The sequence below is a fragment of the Scomber scombrus genome, chromosome 16 (assembly GCF_963691925.1).
Source record: "Scomber scombrus chromosome 16, fScoSco1.1, whole genome shotgun sequence".
Classification (NCBI taxonomy): Eukaryota; Metazoa; Chordata; class Actinopteri; order Scombriformes; family Scombridae; genus Scomber; species Scomber scombrus.
Genome location: NC_084985.1, coordinates 6,875,918 through 6,897,703, shown reverse-complemented (window position 1 = coordinate 6,897,703; position 21,786 = coordinate 6,875,918). Strand labels below are relative to the sequence as shown.

General features: G+C 39.0%; 1 protein-coding gene across 3 annotated transcripts in view; it reads left to right on the top strand.

Moving 5' to 3' along the window:
- The window catches only part of rnf19b (ring finger protein 19B), a 41,868-nt gene extending 20,116 nt beyond the window's left edge, over positions 1–21,752 (top strand). For all 3 annotated transcript variants that reach the window (XM_062436575.1, XM_062436576.1, XM_062436577.1), the window contains 8 exons: positions 9,594–9,793; positions 12,938–13,082; positions 13,337–13,499; positions 16,649–16,763; positions 17,132–17,272; positions 17,383–17,572; positions 18,125–18,259; positions 19,037–21,752. In XM_062436575.1, coding sequence (XP_062292559.1) covers positions 9,594–9,793; positions 12,938–13,082; positions 13,337–13,499; positions 16,649–16,763; positions 17,132–17,272; positions 17,383–17,572; positions 18,125–18,259; positions 19,037–19,478 — 1,531 coding nt within the window. In that variant the 3' untranslated portion in view covers positions 19,479–21,752. The remainder of the gene's footprint in view (positions 1–9,593; positions 9,794–12,937; positions 13,083–13,336; positions 13,500–16,648; positions 16,764–17,131; positions 17,273–17,382; positions 17,573–18,124; positions 18,260–19,036) is intronic.
- Positions 21,753–21,786: the final 34 nt, after the last annotated feature.

The following is a 21,786-nucleotide window of genomic DNA, read 5'->3' as shown; positions in this document are numbered from 1 at the left end:
TGTCAACAAACTCTTTGCTATGTAAGGATATAGTGGAGTAATGGTGACCTGAGCAGTGAATGAAGTCACACTCCCTCTGTGTGTGTATGTGACAGATTATTGATCTTTACTGCCTAGTTTGATCTGAGTTTCATGAGTTGTCAGCTTTCTTAATCCCCCCAGCTTTAATGAGTAAATGTTTGTTTCAGTCTGACGTGTTGGTGCTTTAGTGGGATGTCTAGTGGCTCAATGTCATGTTGTGCAACTTCAAGGATTATTTACATTATCGATTCATCTGTTGATTTTCAACAGATGAATCATCTCTTTTAGTTTGAGATGCTGGAACAAGCTAATATTTGACATTTTTAGTTCAGAAATTACTTAAGACTGTTATTTGATTATCAACATTGTTTCATTTTGTTTAAAATTGATTCATTTTCTGTCATTTTACTAACTGAATTATCAGTCAGTTGTTTCAGCACAAGTTCAGTGGACTGTGTGAGTGTGCAGGGGACATTCAGGTCAGACCTCATAGGAAAAATAATGAAACATTCAAGGTGCTTGTCTGAGATCATCTGTGCCAAACTCAGCTTTGTTTGTTTTCATTTCATTATTTCCGTGATATTATCAACTGAACGGAGATTAAGTTTGCAAACATGAAATAGCTTTTAGAGGACTTAAGAAGTTTCACTGGATCCCTCTGTTGCTTTTTTAGAGAATTCACTTTGTATAGTTAATACAAACAAATGTAATCTGAGGGATAAGACATAAAAACAGCTTGCTTGAGTTGAAAAGTGAAATATAGCAAAGCCTTTATTTATTATATGTGTCAGGTGTTTACTGTAATTAAATGCAGGGAGTGTTTCCAGACATCATTTCATCTTTGTGAAATAATATGTTTTCATTTAGGCTGGAAAAATAAATAAAGTTAAGCATATTAAGATAATTAGAGAAGTGACAGCTCATTGGCTAGTAGCCCATATTAGTCTTTTTAAAGTAAGTAAATCAGATAAGGTCGTGGTTGTTGGTTATCAAGCCAACCCCCCCGATAAAAGTTTCATTTTACACTTTTTACAGCACGACTTGAAACAAATTGTACTCACTTATCTTTTCAGTGTTCTCATCTGCTCAGTTTCAAGTCAGTGTTATTTATATAACCTAGATAACACATTTGCAATGTATCTGTTCATCATACAGGAACTGCTATTCATGGATATTCAGTTCAAGATAAGGAAAAAATCCCCCCCTTTTGACAGGGAAAGAAAAATGGAAGTTGCTGTTTGGTTATTTTGTCACTTGCTGTGTCGTAATTGCCTGGATTTCAGATCAACACTATTGCCTCACAGTTCACATAAATGACTGTGTATGTCTATGTCAGGTCAAAGAGAACAGGAACCAGTGTGACCTTCTCATTTAGACGGAGAAAGACGAGCCGGGGGAAGTTGAATTTTTTTAAAAAGTGGAGAAGAGAAACTGTAAATGGGTTAGAGGCCCGCGAGTTGGAGGAGGGTAGAGTCAGATGGGTTTTGGAGGTAGCTGAGGTTCTTCTTTGGGTTTCTGGAACAAATGAGAGGCGTTTGTTTTATCATTTTAAAGCAAAAGTGATTCATTGTGTTTGTGTTTGTGTGCCTGTGTGTTAAGTGTGTGTGTGGGAAGTTAGGAACACAGATATTCAGTGATATGTTTCTGGTGTGGTTTTAAACTGTAATGCAGGTTTTGGTACAGGGGGAAGGCCGTATAGCGTTTTTTGTGGTGTCTGTGCATAAATCTGTCTCTACCCGTGTCTATGCTTCTGTTTCTCCATGATGACTGTGTGCCATCCCCCCCTACACAAAGGCTGTGATTTGTGAGAAATGGAAGAGGAAAATCTGTAGAGATTTTAAAATATGGTTAAAAGTCTTTGATACATTCAACAGAGCTTTCATAGCGCTGGCATAAAGCAACACTAGAGGAAAGACATTAAAATCAAAAGCATTTATCCTAAGCATGAATGTGCTCAGTAAATTTCATGACAACTCCTCCTTTTAGATTATGAGATAGAGGAAAGTTTATAGAGTGTTTAAAATCAAAGAGGTTCATCCTGTGGGAAGCATTAAAGCCAGGCTGTGTAACTTTTTAAATGAAAAAATAAAACTTTCGTACTCTCATCAATGAAAAGATGGATTTATAAGGAATAAAAACACACTCTTGCTCAATTCAGTACACTCAGTAGTTTTGCTAGTGTGGCCTCACCTAGTCTAGTGTGTTATATTTGCGTTACTTGTGTTAGCATTTATTTTTTTAATTCAGTTTATTTGACAGGAACCACACACGATAACATTGCACCACTTCAACTCATTATAAACAAGTTGAAGTACTGACGTTCCGCATACTAGTAAAAGCTAAACATTTCAAGTCATGTGATATTAAAAATACATATAGCTCTGGTTTAGCTTCAGCCAGCCTTCAAAGCTTTTATTAAAAACCTTAATATCTTGAGTTATTCTTATTTCGATTAATAGTCTGTTCCACATTTGAGAGCCTATATGGAAAAGGCTTTCTGCCCAGAGGAGGTCTTACAGTGTGTCTAGTTACATGTGTCGCAGATAAATCTAAAACAGGAAGGGTAAACTAGCAAAAATGTTACTCAATGTCACATTAATGAACCTAACCCTTTGATATTACTAGTCGCTGTGTAAAAAGTGGACATGTTGATGTGATGATGACGCAACAGGAAGGGAGTCTCCAAAACATCTGAGTAGCATGAATAACCAAAACAAGTTTCACAGAAATATGGCCAAACATTTGAGGAGATATTTCATCGTGGACTAGAGCTGGGTAACGTTTAAAAGAATTATGATACCAGTACCCTTCAAATGATACCGATACCAATTGAGTTCTTATATACCCATTATGTGACTTAAAGCATTACATAACATAAAATGCCACCACTCCTTCATATCTTAATGATTTGATTTTTACATAAATGCATTTTAAAAGTCTTCAAATCGATTTATTTCAGTCGATACCTTAAAGGCATCAAGTACCGAGACCGAGTCCTATTGTTGACTAAAGTCTTGCTCAAAGAAAGACTTTAAAGTAGCTTTCATCATAATTTATCTCTTTTAGTTTTATCAGGTTTGTTGTGTTTTACTATCTAAAATGTGCCAGACTACTGTTCTCATGAGGGGTGAAAATAACAGATGAACTCACGATAACGATACATCACAATAAAGATGATTCTGAGATACACGATATATTTAAGATATATCACGATATCTATAACTGAAGAAGAAAGAAAATAATATTTTTTAAAAAAGCAGGAATTAGTCAGATAATGTACAATATTTATTGACAGTAGTTGAAAAGCAACACTGCTAAGTATAAATATTATACAGTTTTTTAGGGTGACTGATAAGGCTGAGTACCCTTAAAGTTATACTGATAACAACTGAGTACCTTATTCGATACCCATCATCTGAATAGAAGCATTTCATTGTGACTTCACCACCACAGACAGGTTGTGGCTGCCGTGGCAGTGAACCAAAGTAGCTGAATCAAGTCTTATGTTTAAAAACAAAACCTATTAATACTTGATACAAGTGGATCAATAATGTATGACAAGTGGAAATATCATTGTCAGTGTCAGAACCACATGAGCACTGAGTGATAGCGAACATCCATTTCTGTTTTTGTACTTCCTTTTTTTTTTTTTTTTGTAAGAGCTTCTGTGTGTTCAGTCCATGACTGAGCCTGAGTAAAACATCTATGAGTGGGATTATTTTTAGGTCGGATGAAGAAGAACCACCAGAGGCATTTATGATTGGTGCTACATGTTGATTATTTCTTTGTACTTTCTCTCTTTTACTGCGTTGCTTTCTTTGTGGGCTGTTTAATCATGCTGAGGCCAGTCCCTCCAAAGAAAAAATGGTGATTTTAGAGTTAAAGTAGGATATGATGATACGTTTTGATAAGGTTGAGGTTTAACACATGAAGGGTGCGATGATTAGGGGAAGCACACAGATGATACATGTAAGTCAATAAAATTTCCTCCAAAAAGCCAACCAAAACCGAAATGTGTCTGTGTCTGTGCGTCAGTGGTATCACAGGATAATAGGCCAAACGCTGACCTACATATTTACTGGGACGTTTGCTCTATATGACGCCAGTTGTGACTCACACCCTTTTTACATCAAGACAAGTTGACTAAATCCTAATCATTATTCATAACAAACCGCCTGGCCACACACACACACACACACACACACACACACACACACACACACGCACACACACACACACTCGCACACACACACACACACCTGCTGCCTCAGACTGTCGGGCACAGGAGAGAAAGCTTCCACAGAAACAGTGAGATAGGTGTGAATCTCTTCAGCGTAAGTGAGAAAGTAATGTGAAATGTTCATAGCTGAGAATGGTGTGTGTGTGTGTGTGTGTGTGTGTGTGTGTGTGTGTGTGTGTGTGTGTGTGTGTGTGTGTGTGTGTGTGTGTGTGTGTGTGTGTGTGTGTGGTTAGCATCTTGGCCTGCTTGTGGGAAAGTAATGCAGATGTGACCTGATTTGTGTATATATTATATTTTCTATATATATCCAGCAGATGATGTTTATCACAGTAAGTGACAGATGGAAAACACAGCAGGCATTCATAACCAGTGACTAATAAAGTATTATCTATGTGTCTATCATTCTATCTATCTGATTCTGGTTATTGGATTCAAATTTTTAAAGGACGAGTGTGTAGGAATTAGTGCCATCTAGTGGTGCTTTATGGCACTTACCCTCCTTTTCTAAGCATGTAGGTGAACTTATGGTGCCTGCTCCCTATGTAGGTATAAAGGGCTCATTTTAAGGTGATTACACACAACATAAAACATACTTATTAATATTATATTCCATTTCTGCCAAGTCTCTTCCACTCGATGCCACTAAATGCTACACACTGCACCGTTAACCTTTACATACTGTTCAAATGTGACCATTTTTTACATTTAATAGCTGTAAAAACACCATGTACACATTTCTTTTAGTCAGACTTTTACTAATGTGACCCCAGATATACAAAAATGGAAGTAAAATACATCTTTTTTAAAAATTTTGTGCAGCTGATACACATTTTTAGACATGCACTTCTCCTGGACCATAAAATAATGATTGTTAATGTCTTTTTTCCCCCATAAGATGACTCAAACATTTATTATTAATGACAAGATTTATGAATGTGAATCGGTGTAGAGACAAATTATGAGTCAGAATATGAACAGTATGTGAGGGTTAAAGGCTGCCTACTTCAGTACAGTAATACAAGAAATACAACAGTAATATTCTATTGGATAAATGACATTAGTGTAGATAAAAATTCACAGTAAATTATCTGAATATCACAGAGCAGAGTTTAGATAGACTCCCATACTCCTATAAAATCCTAAATGATAATGCTGCACTATTCAAAATTGATGTATTGACAAATGATCAAATAACTTCTCTCTCTGTAGTTTCCCTTATCTTTAAAAGTGTTTTAGCATCTTTCGGCTCATTGTTTTGGTTTTTACGGCCCACAGTTTCACTCTCACTGCTTTCAGAAGCATAGTTTCCACATGTAGGCAGCTGGTTTATGAGAAAAGGCTCACAGCAGATAGAGAAAGTGATGAGAGTGGAGACATTTTAGCTGTTTTCTCTTTTGTTTGAGACATGTTATTGTCATCCTGAGCTACTCTGACTTTTTAAAAAACTAAACCCTAAAGAAGAATTAAGTAAAACCTTTTTGATAAGCATCAGAAAAGCTCACTCGACAGAAGAATGTCAAAGGTTGTTTTCTGGGCGGGTGCTGCTGATTGATATCTACAACCAAACCTGAACATTACACAGAATATACAATCACTTCATCTGTGGTTCAGGTTCAGTGTTTCAGGTTTCTCGACTATAACAAACAAATAAAAAATCCACTGAGAGATGACTGTCAGGAGAATCTAGTAAATCTCTCTGACATCTCTTCACCAGCCGTTCACCTCTGACCTGCTCTCCTCTCCTCGTGCAGCCAATGAGGTCTCGGCTTGGATTGGCGAGCACGCCTGAATATCCAGTGAGAACAAAGAGTGTCCCTCTGCCGTCTCCTCTGGCTGTCAGTTGCTATGGTGACTATCGATGTGGCATAGAGGGAGCGTTGCTAGGGGTAACAGGAGTCGGGACTTAATTAAACAGATCAATACGTACTAATTGGACTCGGTGTTCGTGTGTGTTTGTGACATCGTTCTGCATTTTTTGTGCTCTCTTCTCCGACTGAAATGTAATGTGAGCTTGTGTTTTTCGTGTTTGCCGTGTGCGTACATTCAGTTCATCCCCCCTGTGTTAAATGCAGCCTGCTATTAGTGTGCGTGTGTGTGAGTGAGCTTGTTGTAACGTTGCATTTAAAAGGCTCAGCAGGATTCCCAGGTGGCCGTCGGTGGAGCTGAACACTGTCAGGACTGTCTGTGCACGTTTCCTCTCGACACGCAGCATGTCAGCACTCATAAAACTCCTCCGTCTCCTCCTCCTCCTCCTCTACATCGCTCTCCCTGCCTCTATCTTGTTGAATTACGCATTTACATCCCCGCTCATGATCTCACATGCCCCTCTTAAACCTCCTTTTGTTTTTACCTGCCTCTGTCTCTTCCTGTTTGTCCACCCTGGGAGATGTCAGTCCAAATTGCCCCCCCCCCCTCTTCAAAAATCCACCAATTGTGAAGCAGCGCTGACGTGGGATGGTCTCCTAGGAAAAAAGCTGTCGTGGCAACCTGTGCTCTGTACCGCAACAAGTCCCGAGTTAGCCAACCAGAAGAAGAAGAAAGGAGAAGAGGAGCACAAACATGTCATTTTCCTTCCTCTCTAGAATTTGTATTTTCTTGTATCACAGTGTAGATTTTAAGGGCACAATACATGCATTCAACTAGCTGTGTGTGTGACCTCACCGAAAATACAGATGGAATTTTACAGTATAAACATGACGAAATGGGGTTTTCATATGGTGGTTAATGTGAATTTTTTTTTAAAAAGGGGAAATGGTTGACAAATCAGATGTCTTGTGAAAGGCACTACTCATATGACACAGTATTGTTTAGAGGATCTTGAAGCAGAGTGCTGATGTTGCAGGAAAAAAAAAAGCAAAACTGGCATCTCATTGTATTTGTTTCCCTTACTTAAACTGAAAGTTTATACAGTTATGTAAGCATCCAGTCAATTTCATGACCATTTGACCTCTGAGGCTTTTTGTGAAGAAAAAGAAAACCTCAGTGCTGCTTTTTGCTCATAAATGCCTTGGGACAAAAAGTGATGTTTAAATCACCGCAGACGCAGGGTGAAGGGTGAAGTCTCTCTGCAGGAATGCCACTTCTTGTCTCGTCTTGCCCCGAGGACAACAAACTCTTGTCTCCTCTGATATCTGTTAATTTATTCCGTCCTCCGAGCAGGCCTGTCACAGCGTTGATAGAGGTGGTAATGAGGGACATGTTGGGGCTGCCGTGTTGGAGGCGTGCCAAAACAATTACAAGTTTGTCACTTTATTGTGTCCGTATTTTCTTTCTTCTTTTAATAGTACGACCAGAACACCCTCGACTAACGTGCCGAACACTGGCATCGTCTTTGTTTTGTCAGGATAGAAAAAAGTATAAAATCTAAAATCTATGCCTGCTTTTGTTTTCACTCCTCCAACATGTTTTCTCCCACTTAGCTTGGTGACAGTATTTTATGACAGGACTCCATTGTGATTTCTTCAGCTGACTGACAGCCTCTTATATCTCAGCTTATTTCTCCCTCTGTTTAATTTCCTTCTTTGTCCTTATTGTTATAAAGTGACACACGTTTTGTTATATTTACCATTTTTCACTTAAATGCACGCTACTTTTAGAGTTAACAGACTCTAACAAACTGCCCTTTCGGTTTTGTCAGTTTTTTGCCTCCAACATAGAAGTTAGTTTTGGGTTTTGGGGTTTGTGCAGATATCTTCAAAACACAACAAATTTCACTGGAATTTGGTGGAAATCAAGATAAGAGGGAAGCAAGAGGGATTTCTCAATGTTGCAAGATTTTGAACTTTTTTTTTTCTTATTTCCTCATGATTTATTGCCACAAAAATCCTCGATTGTCACATCCTGCTATTCCCTGTATAACAGCAGTGAGTCAATGCAGGTTAAAGTTTAACACAGAGACCCTTGCTGGACTTTATAATGTCTCGTTTCTAAGAATACTCCATCAGAGCTGTAGTCACTATGCTCCTCTATGTCTCCTTTCTCAATATTGAACTTGTGAATGTGAAATCCATATCGATTGACCTCATCCTGCCTCTTTCCTCTTCTCTCTCAATGCTGTTATGAAATGATCCCTGCATTGATCAAATTATCGCTCCTCTCAGTCCACAGAGAGCTTTCCAGCTACGTAATGTGCCCATTATTGGTCGTATTTGAGGTCGTCAGCTCTTACAAATAGTGGTTGAGTTAACTGTTTGCTGCATTTTTAAACATACAGCGTCACTCCCTGTGAGCCTCATATGTTGCAACAAGCACTTACATACTGTGCGTGGTACTTTCTAAACAAAGATTAAAGAACTAAGGCAATAATAGAGAGCAGCAAGACTATAAAACAGGAGTAAAGCTTAATATTATATCATCTTATAATGTTGTTATTCCGAAAAAATGAGGATGGAGTATTTGCAGAGTGTCGGGTCACATGATTTTTGCGTTTATTTGTCATCAGCTCTTGTCTCATGACTGTCTGCAAACATGCTGCATGTCTTTTGTGGAACATTTTGTACTGTGGCAGTACAAAGTCAAAGTAATCCAAATGATGTGATGCAGCTAATGTGACAGCTCTGTTCATTCTGTGATTTATCAGATCTCCCAAATGTCAGTATTGCAATGTGTCAATGGTGCAAATGAGGTTGTCAAAGTTCATCATAGTTCAATTTGTCATCCTGGGTTTTTTTCATGCTACACTTATGTAATTTTGTTAAGTGGCCTGTTCTGTGCATGTCTGTCCATCACGAAGGACATAAAGACATTCTGCTTCTCTTTCTTCCATTTTTAACCCTATTAAAAGGTGTTTTTGGGGGAGCTTTTCCTCATTTGAATTGAGGATTAGAGGATTTAAGGATAGAGGATGTTGTATTACTGCACAGATGTGGCAAATTGGTGATTGGTGATATTGGGCCATACAAATAAAATTGAGATCTGTGCAAAAGCTCCACACTAATTTATTCCACCTCTGCAAGTTAAAAAACAGATTTTGCCAATTGCAATGAAGAAATTTCAATTTAATCCAGTCATTTACTGTTAAAATGCTCCTTACATATTCAACAGAAGCTGGAAAGTATGAGAGTCCTCTTCCTCACCATCAGATCCAATATTCATTTACCTAATAGCTCTTGCTTGGTTTGAGAAAAAACATCTGGACCTCTGGTTTGTTATATGTTCCTTGTATATTTGTTTAGTTTGGCTCTCCCCAGTTTCCTTCCAGCGAACTACAAGGTGTTTAGAAGCATGTGGATATTCTCAATGGGATCAACAGTACTGAGAAAACCTTTAACATGTTTGGAGCTTTTATATCTATAAGACATATCTGACTGTCTCTTCTGTTTTATGTGCTCAGGTTTGCCGTCATCGCCTCCGGCTGTGCCAGCTGCCCCAGGCTGGTGTGTCGCAGAGAGGGCTGCGGAGCCGAGTTCTGCTACCACTGCAAGCAGGCCTGGCACCCCAACCAGACCTGCGACTCGGCCCGCCAGCAGAGAGCGCAATCCCTTCACACCCATAGTAACCACTCACCCAGCTACACACAGGAGCAGGGACCTGGTGAGTATCAGGAGACCACACACACACACACACACACACACACACACACACACACACACACACACACACACACACACACACACACACACACACACACACACACACACACACACAAACCGCTAAGCCTCCCTGGGAAGTGATTGAACCATAAGTTACCCCAATCAGACACACACCTGCACCCACACACATTGCGTAGATATGTGTGTGTTTTCTTGGTGCAGACGTAAACAGATCAAATCTTATCTGCCAACATTTCCGTCCCGAAAATATTTTTTCACACCTCCGATATATGTCCGCCTCCTCGTCTCGCTGTCTCTGTCTGTCGGTCTGGATCACATGTCACTCTCCTCACTCAAGAATGCTGAGTCAAACTTGTCTCACGACTGTTGTAGCGGCTGCCCGATGTTCCCACCACTGGGGGAAGTGTGCAGCATTCAACCAAGCGTGAGGCACTATTTATATCACTAGACAGTTTCATGACTGCAGCAACTCTGCATCCTGTCATAGAGCATTTTAAAATGTCACAAAAACATTTCTTAGTATAAACTTTGTTATGGTATTTTAATAATGACATGTTTATTAACATTTACTGACTGATGTAATGTTCAGTGTGCTTTTATAATAATCTCATAACTTTAAAAAGCATCTCTTTAGGTGCAGATCACACTTGCAACATGCAAATAAGTTCCGCTTTTGCTGTTTTTGAACAATGCGATGCAATCTATCACGTTAAATTTAAACTTAAAAAAAAAAACTGACACATGGTTCTCAGTTGAGCTTCAGAGAATCAGCAAAGCACTGTGAGAGATGTTTGGAGTTGCAGGTTTTATAACAAAATTCAGGATTGTATTTATGTAATGCACATCATAAAACCCATCTTGTGACTGTGTGGTATTTTTATTTTAAGCCAGGAACTTTCCATGTATTCTTCGACACTGACGGAAATGTTTTTAAAATATCAAAGAGACAAATAAACTACTGCCAGGTTCAATTAGAAAAGAGAGATTTCTTTATGCGTTACATAAACTGTTACAAGTAGCAGAGCAGGTGGAGACTGCAGGCAGAAGAAAAATGTCCTTATTTACTAAACTTACTTATTAAACAGAACTCAGGAGTGCCGGCAAAGCAAAACTGAAATGAACTGAACAAACAGAGCAGAACAAACCGAACAACAGATCCAACAAGACTGAGTTGAAAACTACGACTTAAATACAAACTGAACTAATGAAACAACTGGGAACAGGTAGCAAAACACAAGACCGTGGTGGGAGCTGATTGGGTGGGAAGACTGAGGGGAGCAAAGCGAGGTTAACCGGATAGATGCAGGCCAAGTGAGGTGCACGGAAACACAGAGAGGAAACACAGAGCGAACAGGAAACCAAAAACCCCAGAAACCACAATGTAACCATGCATGAAGTCTCCCAGAACACACATGAACTCACAGCTAAATTAACTTAAGTATAAATTGACACAAACATGAATAAATCAGTCTTTGGAGCAGAGTGGTTTGCATATTAGAGCTACATGAAGATTTCTACAAACATCCATGCTTGTGCATGCAAACATCTCCGTGTGTGTGTGTCTTTAATCCCATTTTGATTAAAAATCTATTAAATAAATCCCTCCGTCTGTGTCCACTGAATCGCTTCTCTCTCTTTACTTAATGCACCACTTCCAGTCTGCCTCTCACTGCCAAAAATTCGGGAGAACTGACGACAATCCAGAAGGCCAAAACTGAGTCATAAAAAAATGAATTCAGACCGCTTTCTCTTTCTCTCTGTCCGTCCGCCTGTCTGGCAGTTTGTACTGGCTGCTTACTCAAATGGATACAGAAAGCTGTACGGAGACAGAGGAGGAGAGAAGTAAGAGTGAAAGCGAGATGGAGAGAAGTAAGAGTGAAAGCGAGATGGAGAGATAAGAGGAGGCGACGAGAGATAAAAAGGAATTGAAAAAGGAGGGGAGAGGAAGAGGAACGAGAGGGCAAAAAAAGAGAGGCGAGAAAGAGAGTGTGTGAAGTCGTTTTCAGCGGAATAAAACATACAATAACAATGATACACAGATAATAACTCACGCGCGCATGCACACACACACACACACACACACACACACACACACACACACACACACACACACACACAAACACACACACACACACACACAGGTTCCCAGCATCCAGAATACCAACATGCAAATTTACTTTTTTTGTGACTTTTTTTCCCTTTAAAATGCATTAGAGGAAAAACTGCTGCAATTGCCCAATCCACTAATCTAATTAGGTTTGATTTCCAGAGAAAGAGAAAGGTAAAGAGAGAGAGAGAGCGAGAGAGAGAGAGAGAGAGAGAGAGAGAGAGAGAGAGAGAGAGAGAGAGAGAGAGAGAGAGAGAGAGAGAGAGAGTACTAAAGTGGACGATTGGAGTTTTGTTTTTCTTACATTGAAACTAATTTACTAACCTTTTTTTTTTGTACTGAATCTTTACTCACATGTTACTCAACCAAATTACAGTGAGGTTACAGAATAAGAAAAAAATAGTTTTATATTATTTTAAGGTGACCTGAACCATTAAAGATATTTTAAGTGCCTAAATCTCACAGCTGAGTTTTAAAAACAACAATGAGATACAAGACACTTTGAGATTTGGCTATGTAGGAAATGCACATTTTAAGTTTTATTGCAAGAATTAGATGAGAGAGGATTGATGCAACTCTCACATCTGTACAGTACGAAGCTACAGGTAGCAGCCTGTTAGCTTAGCATAGCATAACAACTGGAAACAGCTAGTCTGGCTTCATCTAACACTAAAAATACATCCTTCTAGCACTTCTTAAGCTCAGTAATTAACATGTTATACCTTATTTGTTTAATCTACATAAATTTAAGTGAGATTTTACAGTGGGTTACACGTGGGACTATTTCTTGTCCGGGTGCAGTGACTTCCTCAAGTCTTGTCATCCCTGTGAGGTTGCCGGGCAACTGATGGAGACTCTAGGACGTCTGTGGAAACTGTGAGCCATGCTAGCTGTTTCCCTCTATACTGTTCCTATAGCAACAAAAAAACAAACTAACAAACAAGAACCAAGAAAAAGTTCTCGTTTTGATATGAGCGATGTCGCTAAGTCTTGAACCCGTCTTCTTTCTGTCCTCAGCTGATGACATCAAGCCCTGCCCCCGCTGTGGTGCCTACATCATCAAGATGAACGATGGGAGCTGCAATCACATGACCTGCGCCGTCTGTGGCTGCGAGTTCTGCTGGCTCTGCATGAAGGAGATCTCTGACCTGCACTACCTCAGGTATGGAAATTTCTCTTTTTACTTTTTTTTTTCATCAGCTTTGTGTTTGACTTTTCAGTTTTTTTCATATTTGCACATTTTAACCACACACCTCATCTTTCATCATGTCCCCTTCTCCCATCCTCGCCCTTTTCCCTGCCCTACTTCCCTCTCTTCTCCTTCTTCTTCTTCTTCTTCTTCTTCTTCTTCTTCTTCTTCTTCTTCTTCTTCTTCTTCTTCTTCTAACACCCTCCTGCTGTGTTTCCCTCCATCAGTCCATCTGGCTGTACCTTCTGGGGGAAGAAGCCGTGGAGCAGGAAGAAGAAGATTTTGTGGCAGCTGGGCACTCTGATCGGAGCTCCGGTCGGCATCACCCTCATCGCAGGCATCGCTGTCCCCGCCATGGTCATCGGCATCCCCGTTTACGTCGGCCGCAAGGTGAGACAAGAGTAGAAGAAGAAGAAGAAGCTCCAGCTGTTAGAGCAGTAATAGAAATCTCTAGTGAAGAGTGCAGTGCTGCAGTATGATATTTGAATGATCGTATTAAAGGTTAAAGCTGACTGCATCGCTCTAAGATAAGACTTTTTTATCTTTACAGTGTTTTTTTAATTAATGTTTTTAGTTAGTTGTAGTTATTAAAGTTACTTTTTAGGTTTTTGGTACATTTAGTTTAACTTGATATAAAAAGGGTTTTCAAAAAAGCATTTAATTGCAATAAACACTGTTTAAAAGTGCATGATAATGGTAGAGAGCTAGTTAAAACTTGAAAAAAAAGTCCTTAACATTAAGCATAAAAAGCAACACCTTGTATGCTGCAGGATTTGAGTTTTGGTGATTTCATTCTCTTGAATTGAATTTGTGTTCATGGTTTTAAAAATACATCTTTAAGCCATATTCAGAAAATGTGACCAAGACTCACTTTCAAACTAATTACTTGATATAAATGTGTAAGACTGTGAGAAGGAAAGGGAAACTAAACTCTACAGAGAGGATGCTGATAAGATGCTTCATGAAACATTATCTGTGTTTTCATAACCTTTCCATCTTGATAGCATTTCTCTATAAACATGTATCAAGTTGATGCTTCAAAACTCTCAAGAATCTTTTTTGTAATCTTTGTGTTCAGTTCACTTGACATTTATCTTTGTCCGGGCTTCTCCCGAAATCAGACGTTGGAAACCGCAGAGATGTGGCAACACAGACAAATAGTTTACAAGTGCTGCTGCAGTCATTCTTTCACAATCCTCCGCTGGTTATTATCTGGAATTTACAAAAACTGTAGAAAAACAAAACAACTTCTGTATAAAGTTGCGTAAAGTATTCTTAACGCGTGTCAGATGTTTCCTAGAAATTAAAATGTTTCACTTCCTCTGAGCAGCACAATTCAGTTTCTGTTTGCATCAGCTGTAACACTGACCCGGTGTCCATTAAAGACAGACCGCAGCACTTCACTTTTGTTAAAGTTAGGGTCTATAGAACGTATAAAAAGTCTAAAATGATCTAAATTTAAGGCCTTAAAGCTATTAAAACATCACAAATTGTTAATGAATGTGTACACAATTATTATAATTATTATTTTTGATTAAGTTCCTTTAGATTCAGTGAGTTTAAAGCAACTGAAATATCAATAATAATGAATTATTATTATATATGAATTACATCTCCTGTTGCCTTTTCCTTTATTCTGCTGCTCCTTTGTTCAAAGATATCACTCATATCTTCTATTGGAAACAATCTGCATTTAAATGCCTTGTGTTTGTTAGATTATTTATCTATTTATACAGTTTTTAACATTAAAGGGACAGTGCACATTAATCCACATTTCTGTAATGGTGCCAGTTTATCTATCTTGGTTCATTTTCAACTGCAGTGACTGTGCAAGTGTACACCACAACTACAAAAGACACGTAATACAGTAAAACAGGAACTGCAATTATGCACATATATATGACAAAGCACACTTCATTAGAAACACATAAAATACGGTGAAATAGGGATGTTACATAGTACACATTAAACGTAAAACAAAGCACACTTCAGGTTATGTAAACAGGCTACAGAGTATAGTCACACACTTGATTGTATTTTAACATGATTTTAAATTAGTTTTAAATGAAAGATATTTGTCACAGCCTCTAATAAGTGTTGGCAGACTTCTCCATGTGGGAGCTGCTCTCACTGAAAGAGCTGACTGTCCAAACGCAGTCCTCCTCCTCGGAGGTATTATACAATCCCCTCTTGGAACAGACAGAGTGTGTCTGTCAGCGGTTGTTTTCTGCTTGTTGATGCTTGTATATTTGCAGGAACGTGATAATATCATGTATCTGTTGGCATTAAACTAGTCGTGCTAATATATTTTCATTCAGGGTTTTTTTTTTGGAAATGTTAAGAGACAAGATAACATTTGACTCTGCTTGGTCTTGCAAGTCACTGCAAGAGAATTTAATGTGAAAGGGCATTTAGTGGGAGTTGTTATACTGCAGCACTCCCTTGTGGATAATAATGAAATTGCACCTTTCTATTAAAGCCTGTTGTGGAAGTGGTTAGCAAGTTACATCAGCTGTAACCTCACCATAACACACACATTGTGTTCACTTCCTCTATGTCCAAATCTGAGCATGTGTTTTGGTTATCTCAGTCCGAGGCGTTCACTTGCTGTGAAATGTACACAAGGAAATAGTTCTAATATGCTAATCAACGTGGTTAGTGGTGAGAAAAAGGATGCAACGTTCTTCCTCTATGACACAGATTTTGTTTTTTTAAAATTAAGCTTAGAGTAGGTCAGTGTGAGAGATGAAGATCAATGATTATTCATAATGAAACCCAGCAGGGGAAAGCTTTCTTTTTGACTTTTACTAAGTGAGTCTTTTCTTTTTAGTTTCTTGTGTTAAGTGTTTTCCCTGGAAGCCGGAGATTGTTTGGTTTTTTCCAAAGAGGCTTCTTGAGAAAACCACTTACCACAATTCCCATCGTGCACCGTCAGGGTTGTTGAGGACACAGAGGTCATGTAGTGGTGCTGTTTTTTAGGGATGTAGTTGTTTTTTTTAACAACCTCAAGCGGTAATTATGTTCTAAAAAAATACACACAAATTACATAGGGTGTTTTTTAAAGGGATGTTCTGCTATTTTTATATCTTTAAAGTCACTTAAAATACAATATGATTCAGATTTGTTCATGGCAGAGTGGAGATGGCTTTAATACAGCACATAAATAAAGAAAATGTGATTAAAAGAAATATTCTCCAGCAAAAAATGTTTAACCTTTATTTAACCAGGGAGTTTTTTTAACATTATCTCTTTTACATACTTGGCCGCGTACAATAAAATAAAGTGTTTGCAAACCCTAACCCTAACCATAACATTCAAATCCAACACAACTAAACAAGATCTGAGAAATATAAGCAAGATAAAACTACATTCCCCATGAGACATTTTTTATTGGTGGTCATGTTCTACTAAGTTCAGAGCAGACTCTAGATGATCTGGAAGTTGACCAATAGTGGCTTAAACCATGAAAAGCTACAAATCAATCTTTCTCTGTAATCCTGGCTATACACTGACTTAACGTTCCCTCTCCTCTGCTGCAGATCCACGCCCACTACGAGCTGAAGAAGACGTCTCGGCACAGGAGGAACCTGGCCATCACGGGGGGCGTGGCCCTTTCCATCATCACGGCCCCTGTCATCGCAGCTGTCAGCGTCGGTAAGAGGCTCGACAGAACCGTTATCCGTTACGCAATGTGGATTTCTGGCACTGATGGGCCAAAACAAACCCAGCATACTTTGTTAATCAACGTCTAGAAATGAAAATACACTGTGTTTTCAGGATTTAAGCTTTTGCACAATGAATGACAGCTCCAGCTAAACAAATAATATATTATGTAGAGATGCAGAATTGGATCTTTAGAATTTCAAACAAAAAAATGGTACAAAGACACAAGAAGTCTGCCTTGTTTTTACACTTTAACACTTTCTCTGAGACTCTAAAAGTACAAATCCCAGTCAAAGAGTTAAATTCCCATTTGTGAGCTTCTTAATATAATTATTTCTTCTTCTTCTTTCCCTCTTCAGGCATTGGCGTTCCCATCATGTTGGCTTACGTGTACGGTGTGGTGCCCATCTCTCTGTGCCGAGGAGGAGGTTGTGGTGTGAGCAGAGGGAAGGGCCGAGGCGTTCGGATTGACTTCGATGAGGACGATGGACCGATCACAGGTGAGGATTCCAAACTGATAACAACATTTTTTACAAAGCGGAGAAGCAGGATCTCTTTTAATGCAGTCACATGTACAACAATAAAGAATATTCTCTGTCTCATTCTGCAGTGGCGGATGCTTGGCGAGCCCTCAAGTCCCCGAGCCTCGGCGAGAGCAGTCTGGACGGGGCTGTGAGCGGTCTGAGCACCACCTCCCCCAGCGAGGGGCTCTCTGTGGCCCCCGGGGCTCTGGGTGACACACCTCACTTTAATACTCTGGCAGGTGGCGCTTTGGGGACCCGAACCAGCAAGTACAGCAGGTGAGGATAAGATGAGAAGACACTGAGGCCACTTAAAGTTTAAGTCCTGCTCTAAATAAAGCAAAATTACATCATTATTCTTTTTAAAAGCGCATGTTTAATTGTTTAATTTTTCCTAAAGAAACATGTTATATGGATAACTTATTATAAACTACACATAATACACTTTAATAATCCAGTCTATATTATCCAAATATATAATCTGTTTAATTTCTTCTGTCACCGTGCAAATATACTTTTAGTGTATAAAAATCAAGTGTTTTTTTAATTACAGAAAAAATACAAAAAACAATAATTATGTAAGACCTAAATTTAATCAGTTGTTTCTCAGTTGTGCTAATGAATTGACAAATCTTGCTCATAAAAACACTTGGGTGAAATCTTCCTCTGCAGAGGTGATGAATACGTAATTAATGCTATTAATAAATGTGCTGAGGTTCTGTCACGATCCGTGTGGAGTGCAAATGATTCATGAGAAGAAGTATTGATAGTTTTGCATTACTTAACACTGAAAACTCATTAATATTAATATGCATGCTCGTTGTGCTCCAGGCTGGAGGTGCAGGCAGGGGAGCTGGCTAAAGAATCAGCCCAGAGGGAGACAGGCAGCCTGGGTGCAGGGAGCGACTGTGCCAGCACCCGAGGAATGGCTGGATCCATCATCTCCTCCTACACACTACCTGACAGGTGAGAGCAGGCCTCTGTCTTCTCCTGTGGGAGCTTTAACCTCCTTCTGCTTCCTATTTTTTGGTCTTGAATTTTAACTTTTCTCATTGCATCACCTCCTGTACGTATTTGGCTCTGTTTGGTCATTTCCACTCTTCTCTTCAACTCTCTCCTGCAGCTTTGTCAGATTTGATTTGATTGTGATGTGCAGTTTGACGCCAACATGATCTAATGTGTCACAACCTTATGTCTCCTCTGTTGCACTGCATAAATTCTTCTTTATATGACCTTACTTAGCAGATAGTTTGCTGTAAATAAACATATTTGCGCATGGCTGCTGTTAAAGGAAATTATTGTTCCTCTTCTTGTTAATATTCCAGTTTTTTGTAATCACACCAGCATGTAAACCATTTTGAAACGGACCAGCATAGATACTCAGTATACAAAACAAAATATTACTTAGCAAAATACTCTATTTTCTACCCATGAATGGTTAAAAAAGCAGCAAATTCTTTATTATTTCAACCTAATTTTCACACTTATCAGACTCAGTATACTGTAATCTTTTCCATATCCTGATGTGGATAACCCAAATTTCATTTATAAGTCAAGTAAAGACATCCATCATTTTAACTATATGTCACTTTTTTTTAAATCCAGTTTTTGAGAACAAATCTAATCTTATGGACTCTAAAATCCCATTTGAATTGAGATCATAAATATCTCCTTCTCTGTGTGAGCCGTCTTCACTCGTTTGCAGCATCACACTCATCATGTTGTTAATTACTGTCTCTGCAGGGAGTGCACCAACCTGGAGATCCAGGTGGACATCGAGACCAAACCCAGCCATCTCTGCCTGACCAGTGAAGAGGACCTAACCCCGCCCCCGGGCTCTGCTGCTATGGCGACCGCCTCCGGAGGAGACGAGCCTCAGGACTGCAGCTCCAGAAGAGGCGGAGCGTTGTCTGGCTCGATGCTGGGTCTGTCACCGGGCGCGTCGCTCAGAGAGGGGCTGAGAGACGTCACCCTGGCCCAGCCGGAAAGCATCCGTAGTGACCTGGAGATGTCGGACACACAGTCAGACGACATTGCGGAGCTGACGTCAGACGACTGTGACTCTCCTCACCCGAAAAGCTGTCACCCAGCGGCCGGCCAGCAGCTCCCCTCCTGCCGAGCCCTGAACCCCTCCACCGAAGGCCTTCACTGTCCCGCAGACAGCAACGTCATCCTCTACGTCTGAGAGAACAGCAGCTCTCAGGATTGCACAAAACAACGAACCAATCCCCCCAACATTTTCATTTGACATCTCTCTTACTTCATAGCTTTTTTCTTTCTTTTTTTTAAATTCTGTTGTCATTTCTCGTTTGCTGCTTTCGCGACTCACAGACACCGTCTTAAACACAGACAGCGTTTGTTTACTTTTTGTCTGTCTGTCTTATCAATCTACCTGTCAATCTCCTCACCGAGCAAATTGTCAGGGTTCTACCTCTGAGATTTATAAGATGATGATTTATTGTTTACTCCTTGGTGCAAAATGCCTTGGCTACTTAAGCAAAAAAAAAAAGAAAAAAAAGAAGAAAAAAAACAAGAGGTACAAATTTGCCACAAGAATTATTGCAAAAACGGAAATGATGGAATAAGGTGAAATGTCACCAAGCACAGCGAGGGGAGGAGGATTGTTGGGGAACACAGGTTCGTGTGTGCTGATAGGGAACGTTTATAACATATGTGTGAATGAATGTGGACTTTGTACTCGACTATTGTGGCTTTATTTTTCCTCTTTCCCCCTCTATTTATAGTCAAGACAACATTGAAATTGTATTATTTGCTGTGTGCATGTGTCTGCATGAGCCATGACTTGTGCGGAAGGTTTTTTTTGTTTGTTTTTAAAGGCAGCGATATTTTTCTGTTACACTGGTGAAAGTTAAAAGTTTACTTAAAGAGGACGAAGCTGCACTTGAATCTTACTTTCACTGCACAGAAGAGGAGGAAGAGGAGGAAGAGGAGGAGGCTGGAAATAGGGGCAACGGAATAAGAGTCCCTGTTTGTCGAATTACGTAAAATAACTGAATGAGTTCTGACAATGACGTGGCGAGGCCAAAGAGCTCTGCGGTTAAATGCACTGAGGCACTGAGAGAAGCCATTTCTTTCTATTCTAGTCTAGTCTAGTCTAGTGTAAGAGCACGACATTTTTCATGCTCTGTCCATTTTGAATAGTTGAGTACAACACAGTACAAAGAATATACTGAGATTCACATCAAATAAAATCTTGTCACAGATAATCCAATGATAAAGTTATATAAAGTATGTTAATCTCAACAATCCAGTTTTTCTACTATTTTATAGCTTAATACCTGTTAATAACTGTTTTTGGACTATATTGTAAAGTGACACATTTCAAACACATACTTGAATACAATGAATGTAGAAAGCGATGCAGTTACCTTCTGGTGGCTTTAACTGTTCATAACAAACTGTAGAAGAAGTTACACTCAATGCAACACATTAAAAAAAAACGTTCAGATACATGAACTCAAAACTATGTTAACATGATATTCAGTACAAACTATACAGTATTACAGTGATGTAAATAAAGTACTACATCGTTCTTCTAGAAGAAAAAAGCACCTGATTTATATATAATGTTTGTTTCATGCAAATATTGTAAGAAAAGTAATTTAAATATAGATTAACAGGTTTGGCGAGTAGTTTCTTTCCACTTTCTGACTGGTTATTTATTTCTATTTCAACTCAATTTTAAATTGGTTGATTGATTATTTCTTTGCAATTAATGACAGAAACATACAGTGTTTACAATGTTCAGCATAACAATTAAATGCTGATTTTTTTGCTGGAGATTTTACCTGCATTTTGCTGAAGGAAGCTCTGAAAAAAAAAAAGATGATAGGAAGTTTTTTGTGAAATGTTTTTAATACTTTTTGCAACAGAAGTGATTAAAGGTTATAGTTCTTTGCTGTTGATCATATATAAGAAACTTTGTGCTGTAATTGCAGCTACAACTTTTGTTTGGGGATCTGTGCAAAGGGCTGAAATTAACAATTATTCTCATTATTGATTAATCTACCAATTATTTTCTCTATTAAACAATAATGTTTTTATATATAATGCCAGAAAATAGTGTAAAAACCTGATTTTAATTGTCCAGAGCCTGACACAAAAGTAATTCAAAAAGGCTTAATTTCTTTTTCAAAAAAAAAAGGAAAATGAATAAGTTTACTATCGTCATCGTTGTCATTGTCAGAACTCTCTCGCTGTGTGGTTCAGGTGTGTGTCACGTGACTTGGACTGTGGTTCAACAGTTGGCTGCCTGCCTGCCTTATAGACGCTCACTGACCAACACAACACACCCAACTGGTTTTTTAGTTTCTGACGCTGATTAACCCGACCGTCTGACCCACTTGAACATTGTGTGTGTGTGTGTGTGTGTGTGTGTGTGTGTGTGTGTGTGTGTGTGTGTGTGTGTGTGTGTGTGTGTGTGTGTGTGTGTGTGTGTGTGTGTGTGTGTGTGTGTGTGTGTGTAGAATGGA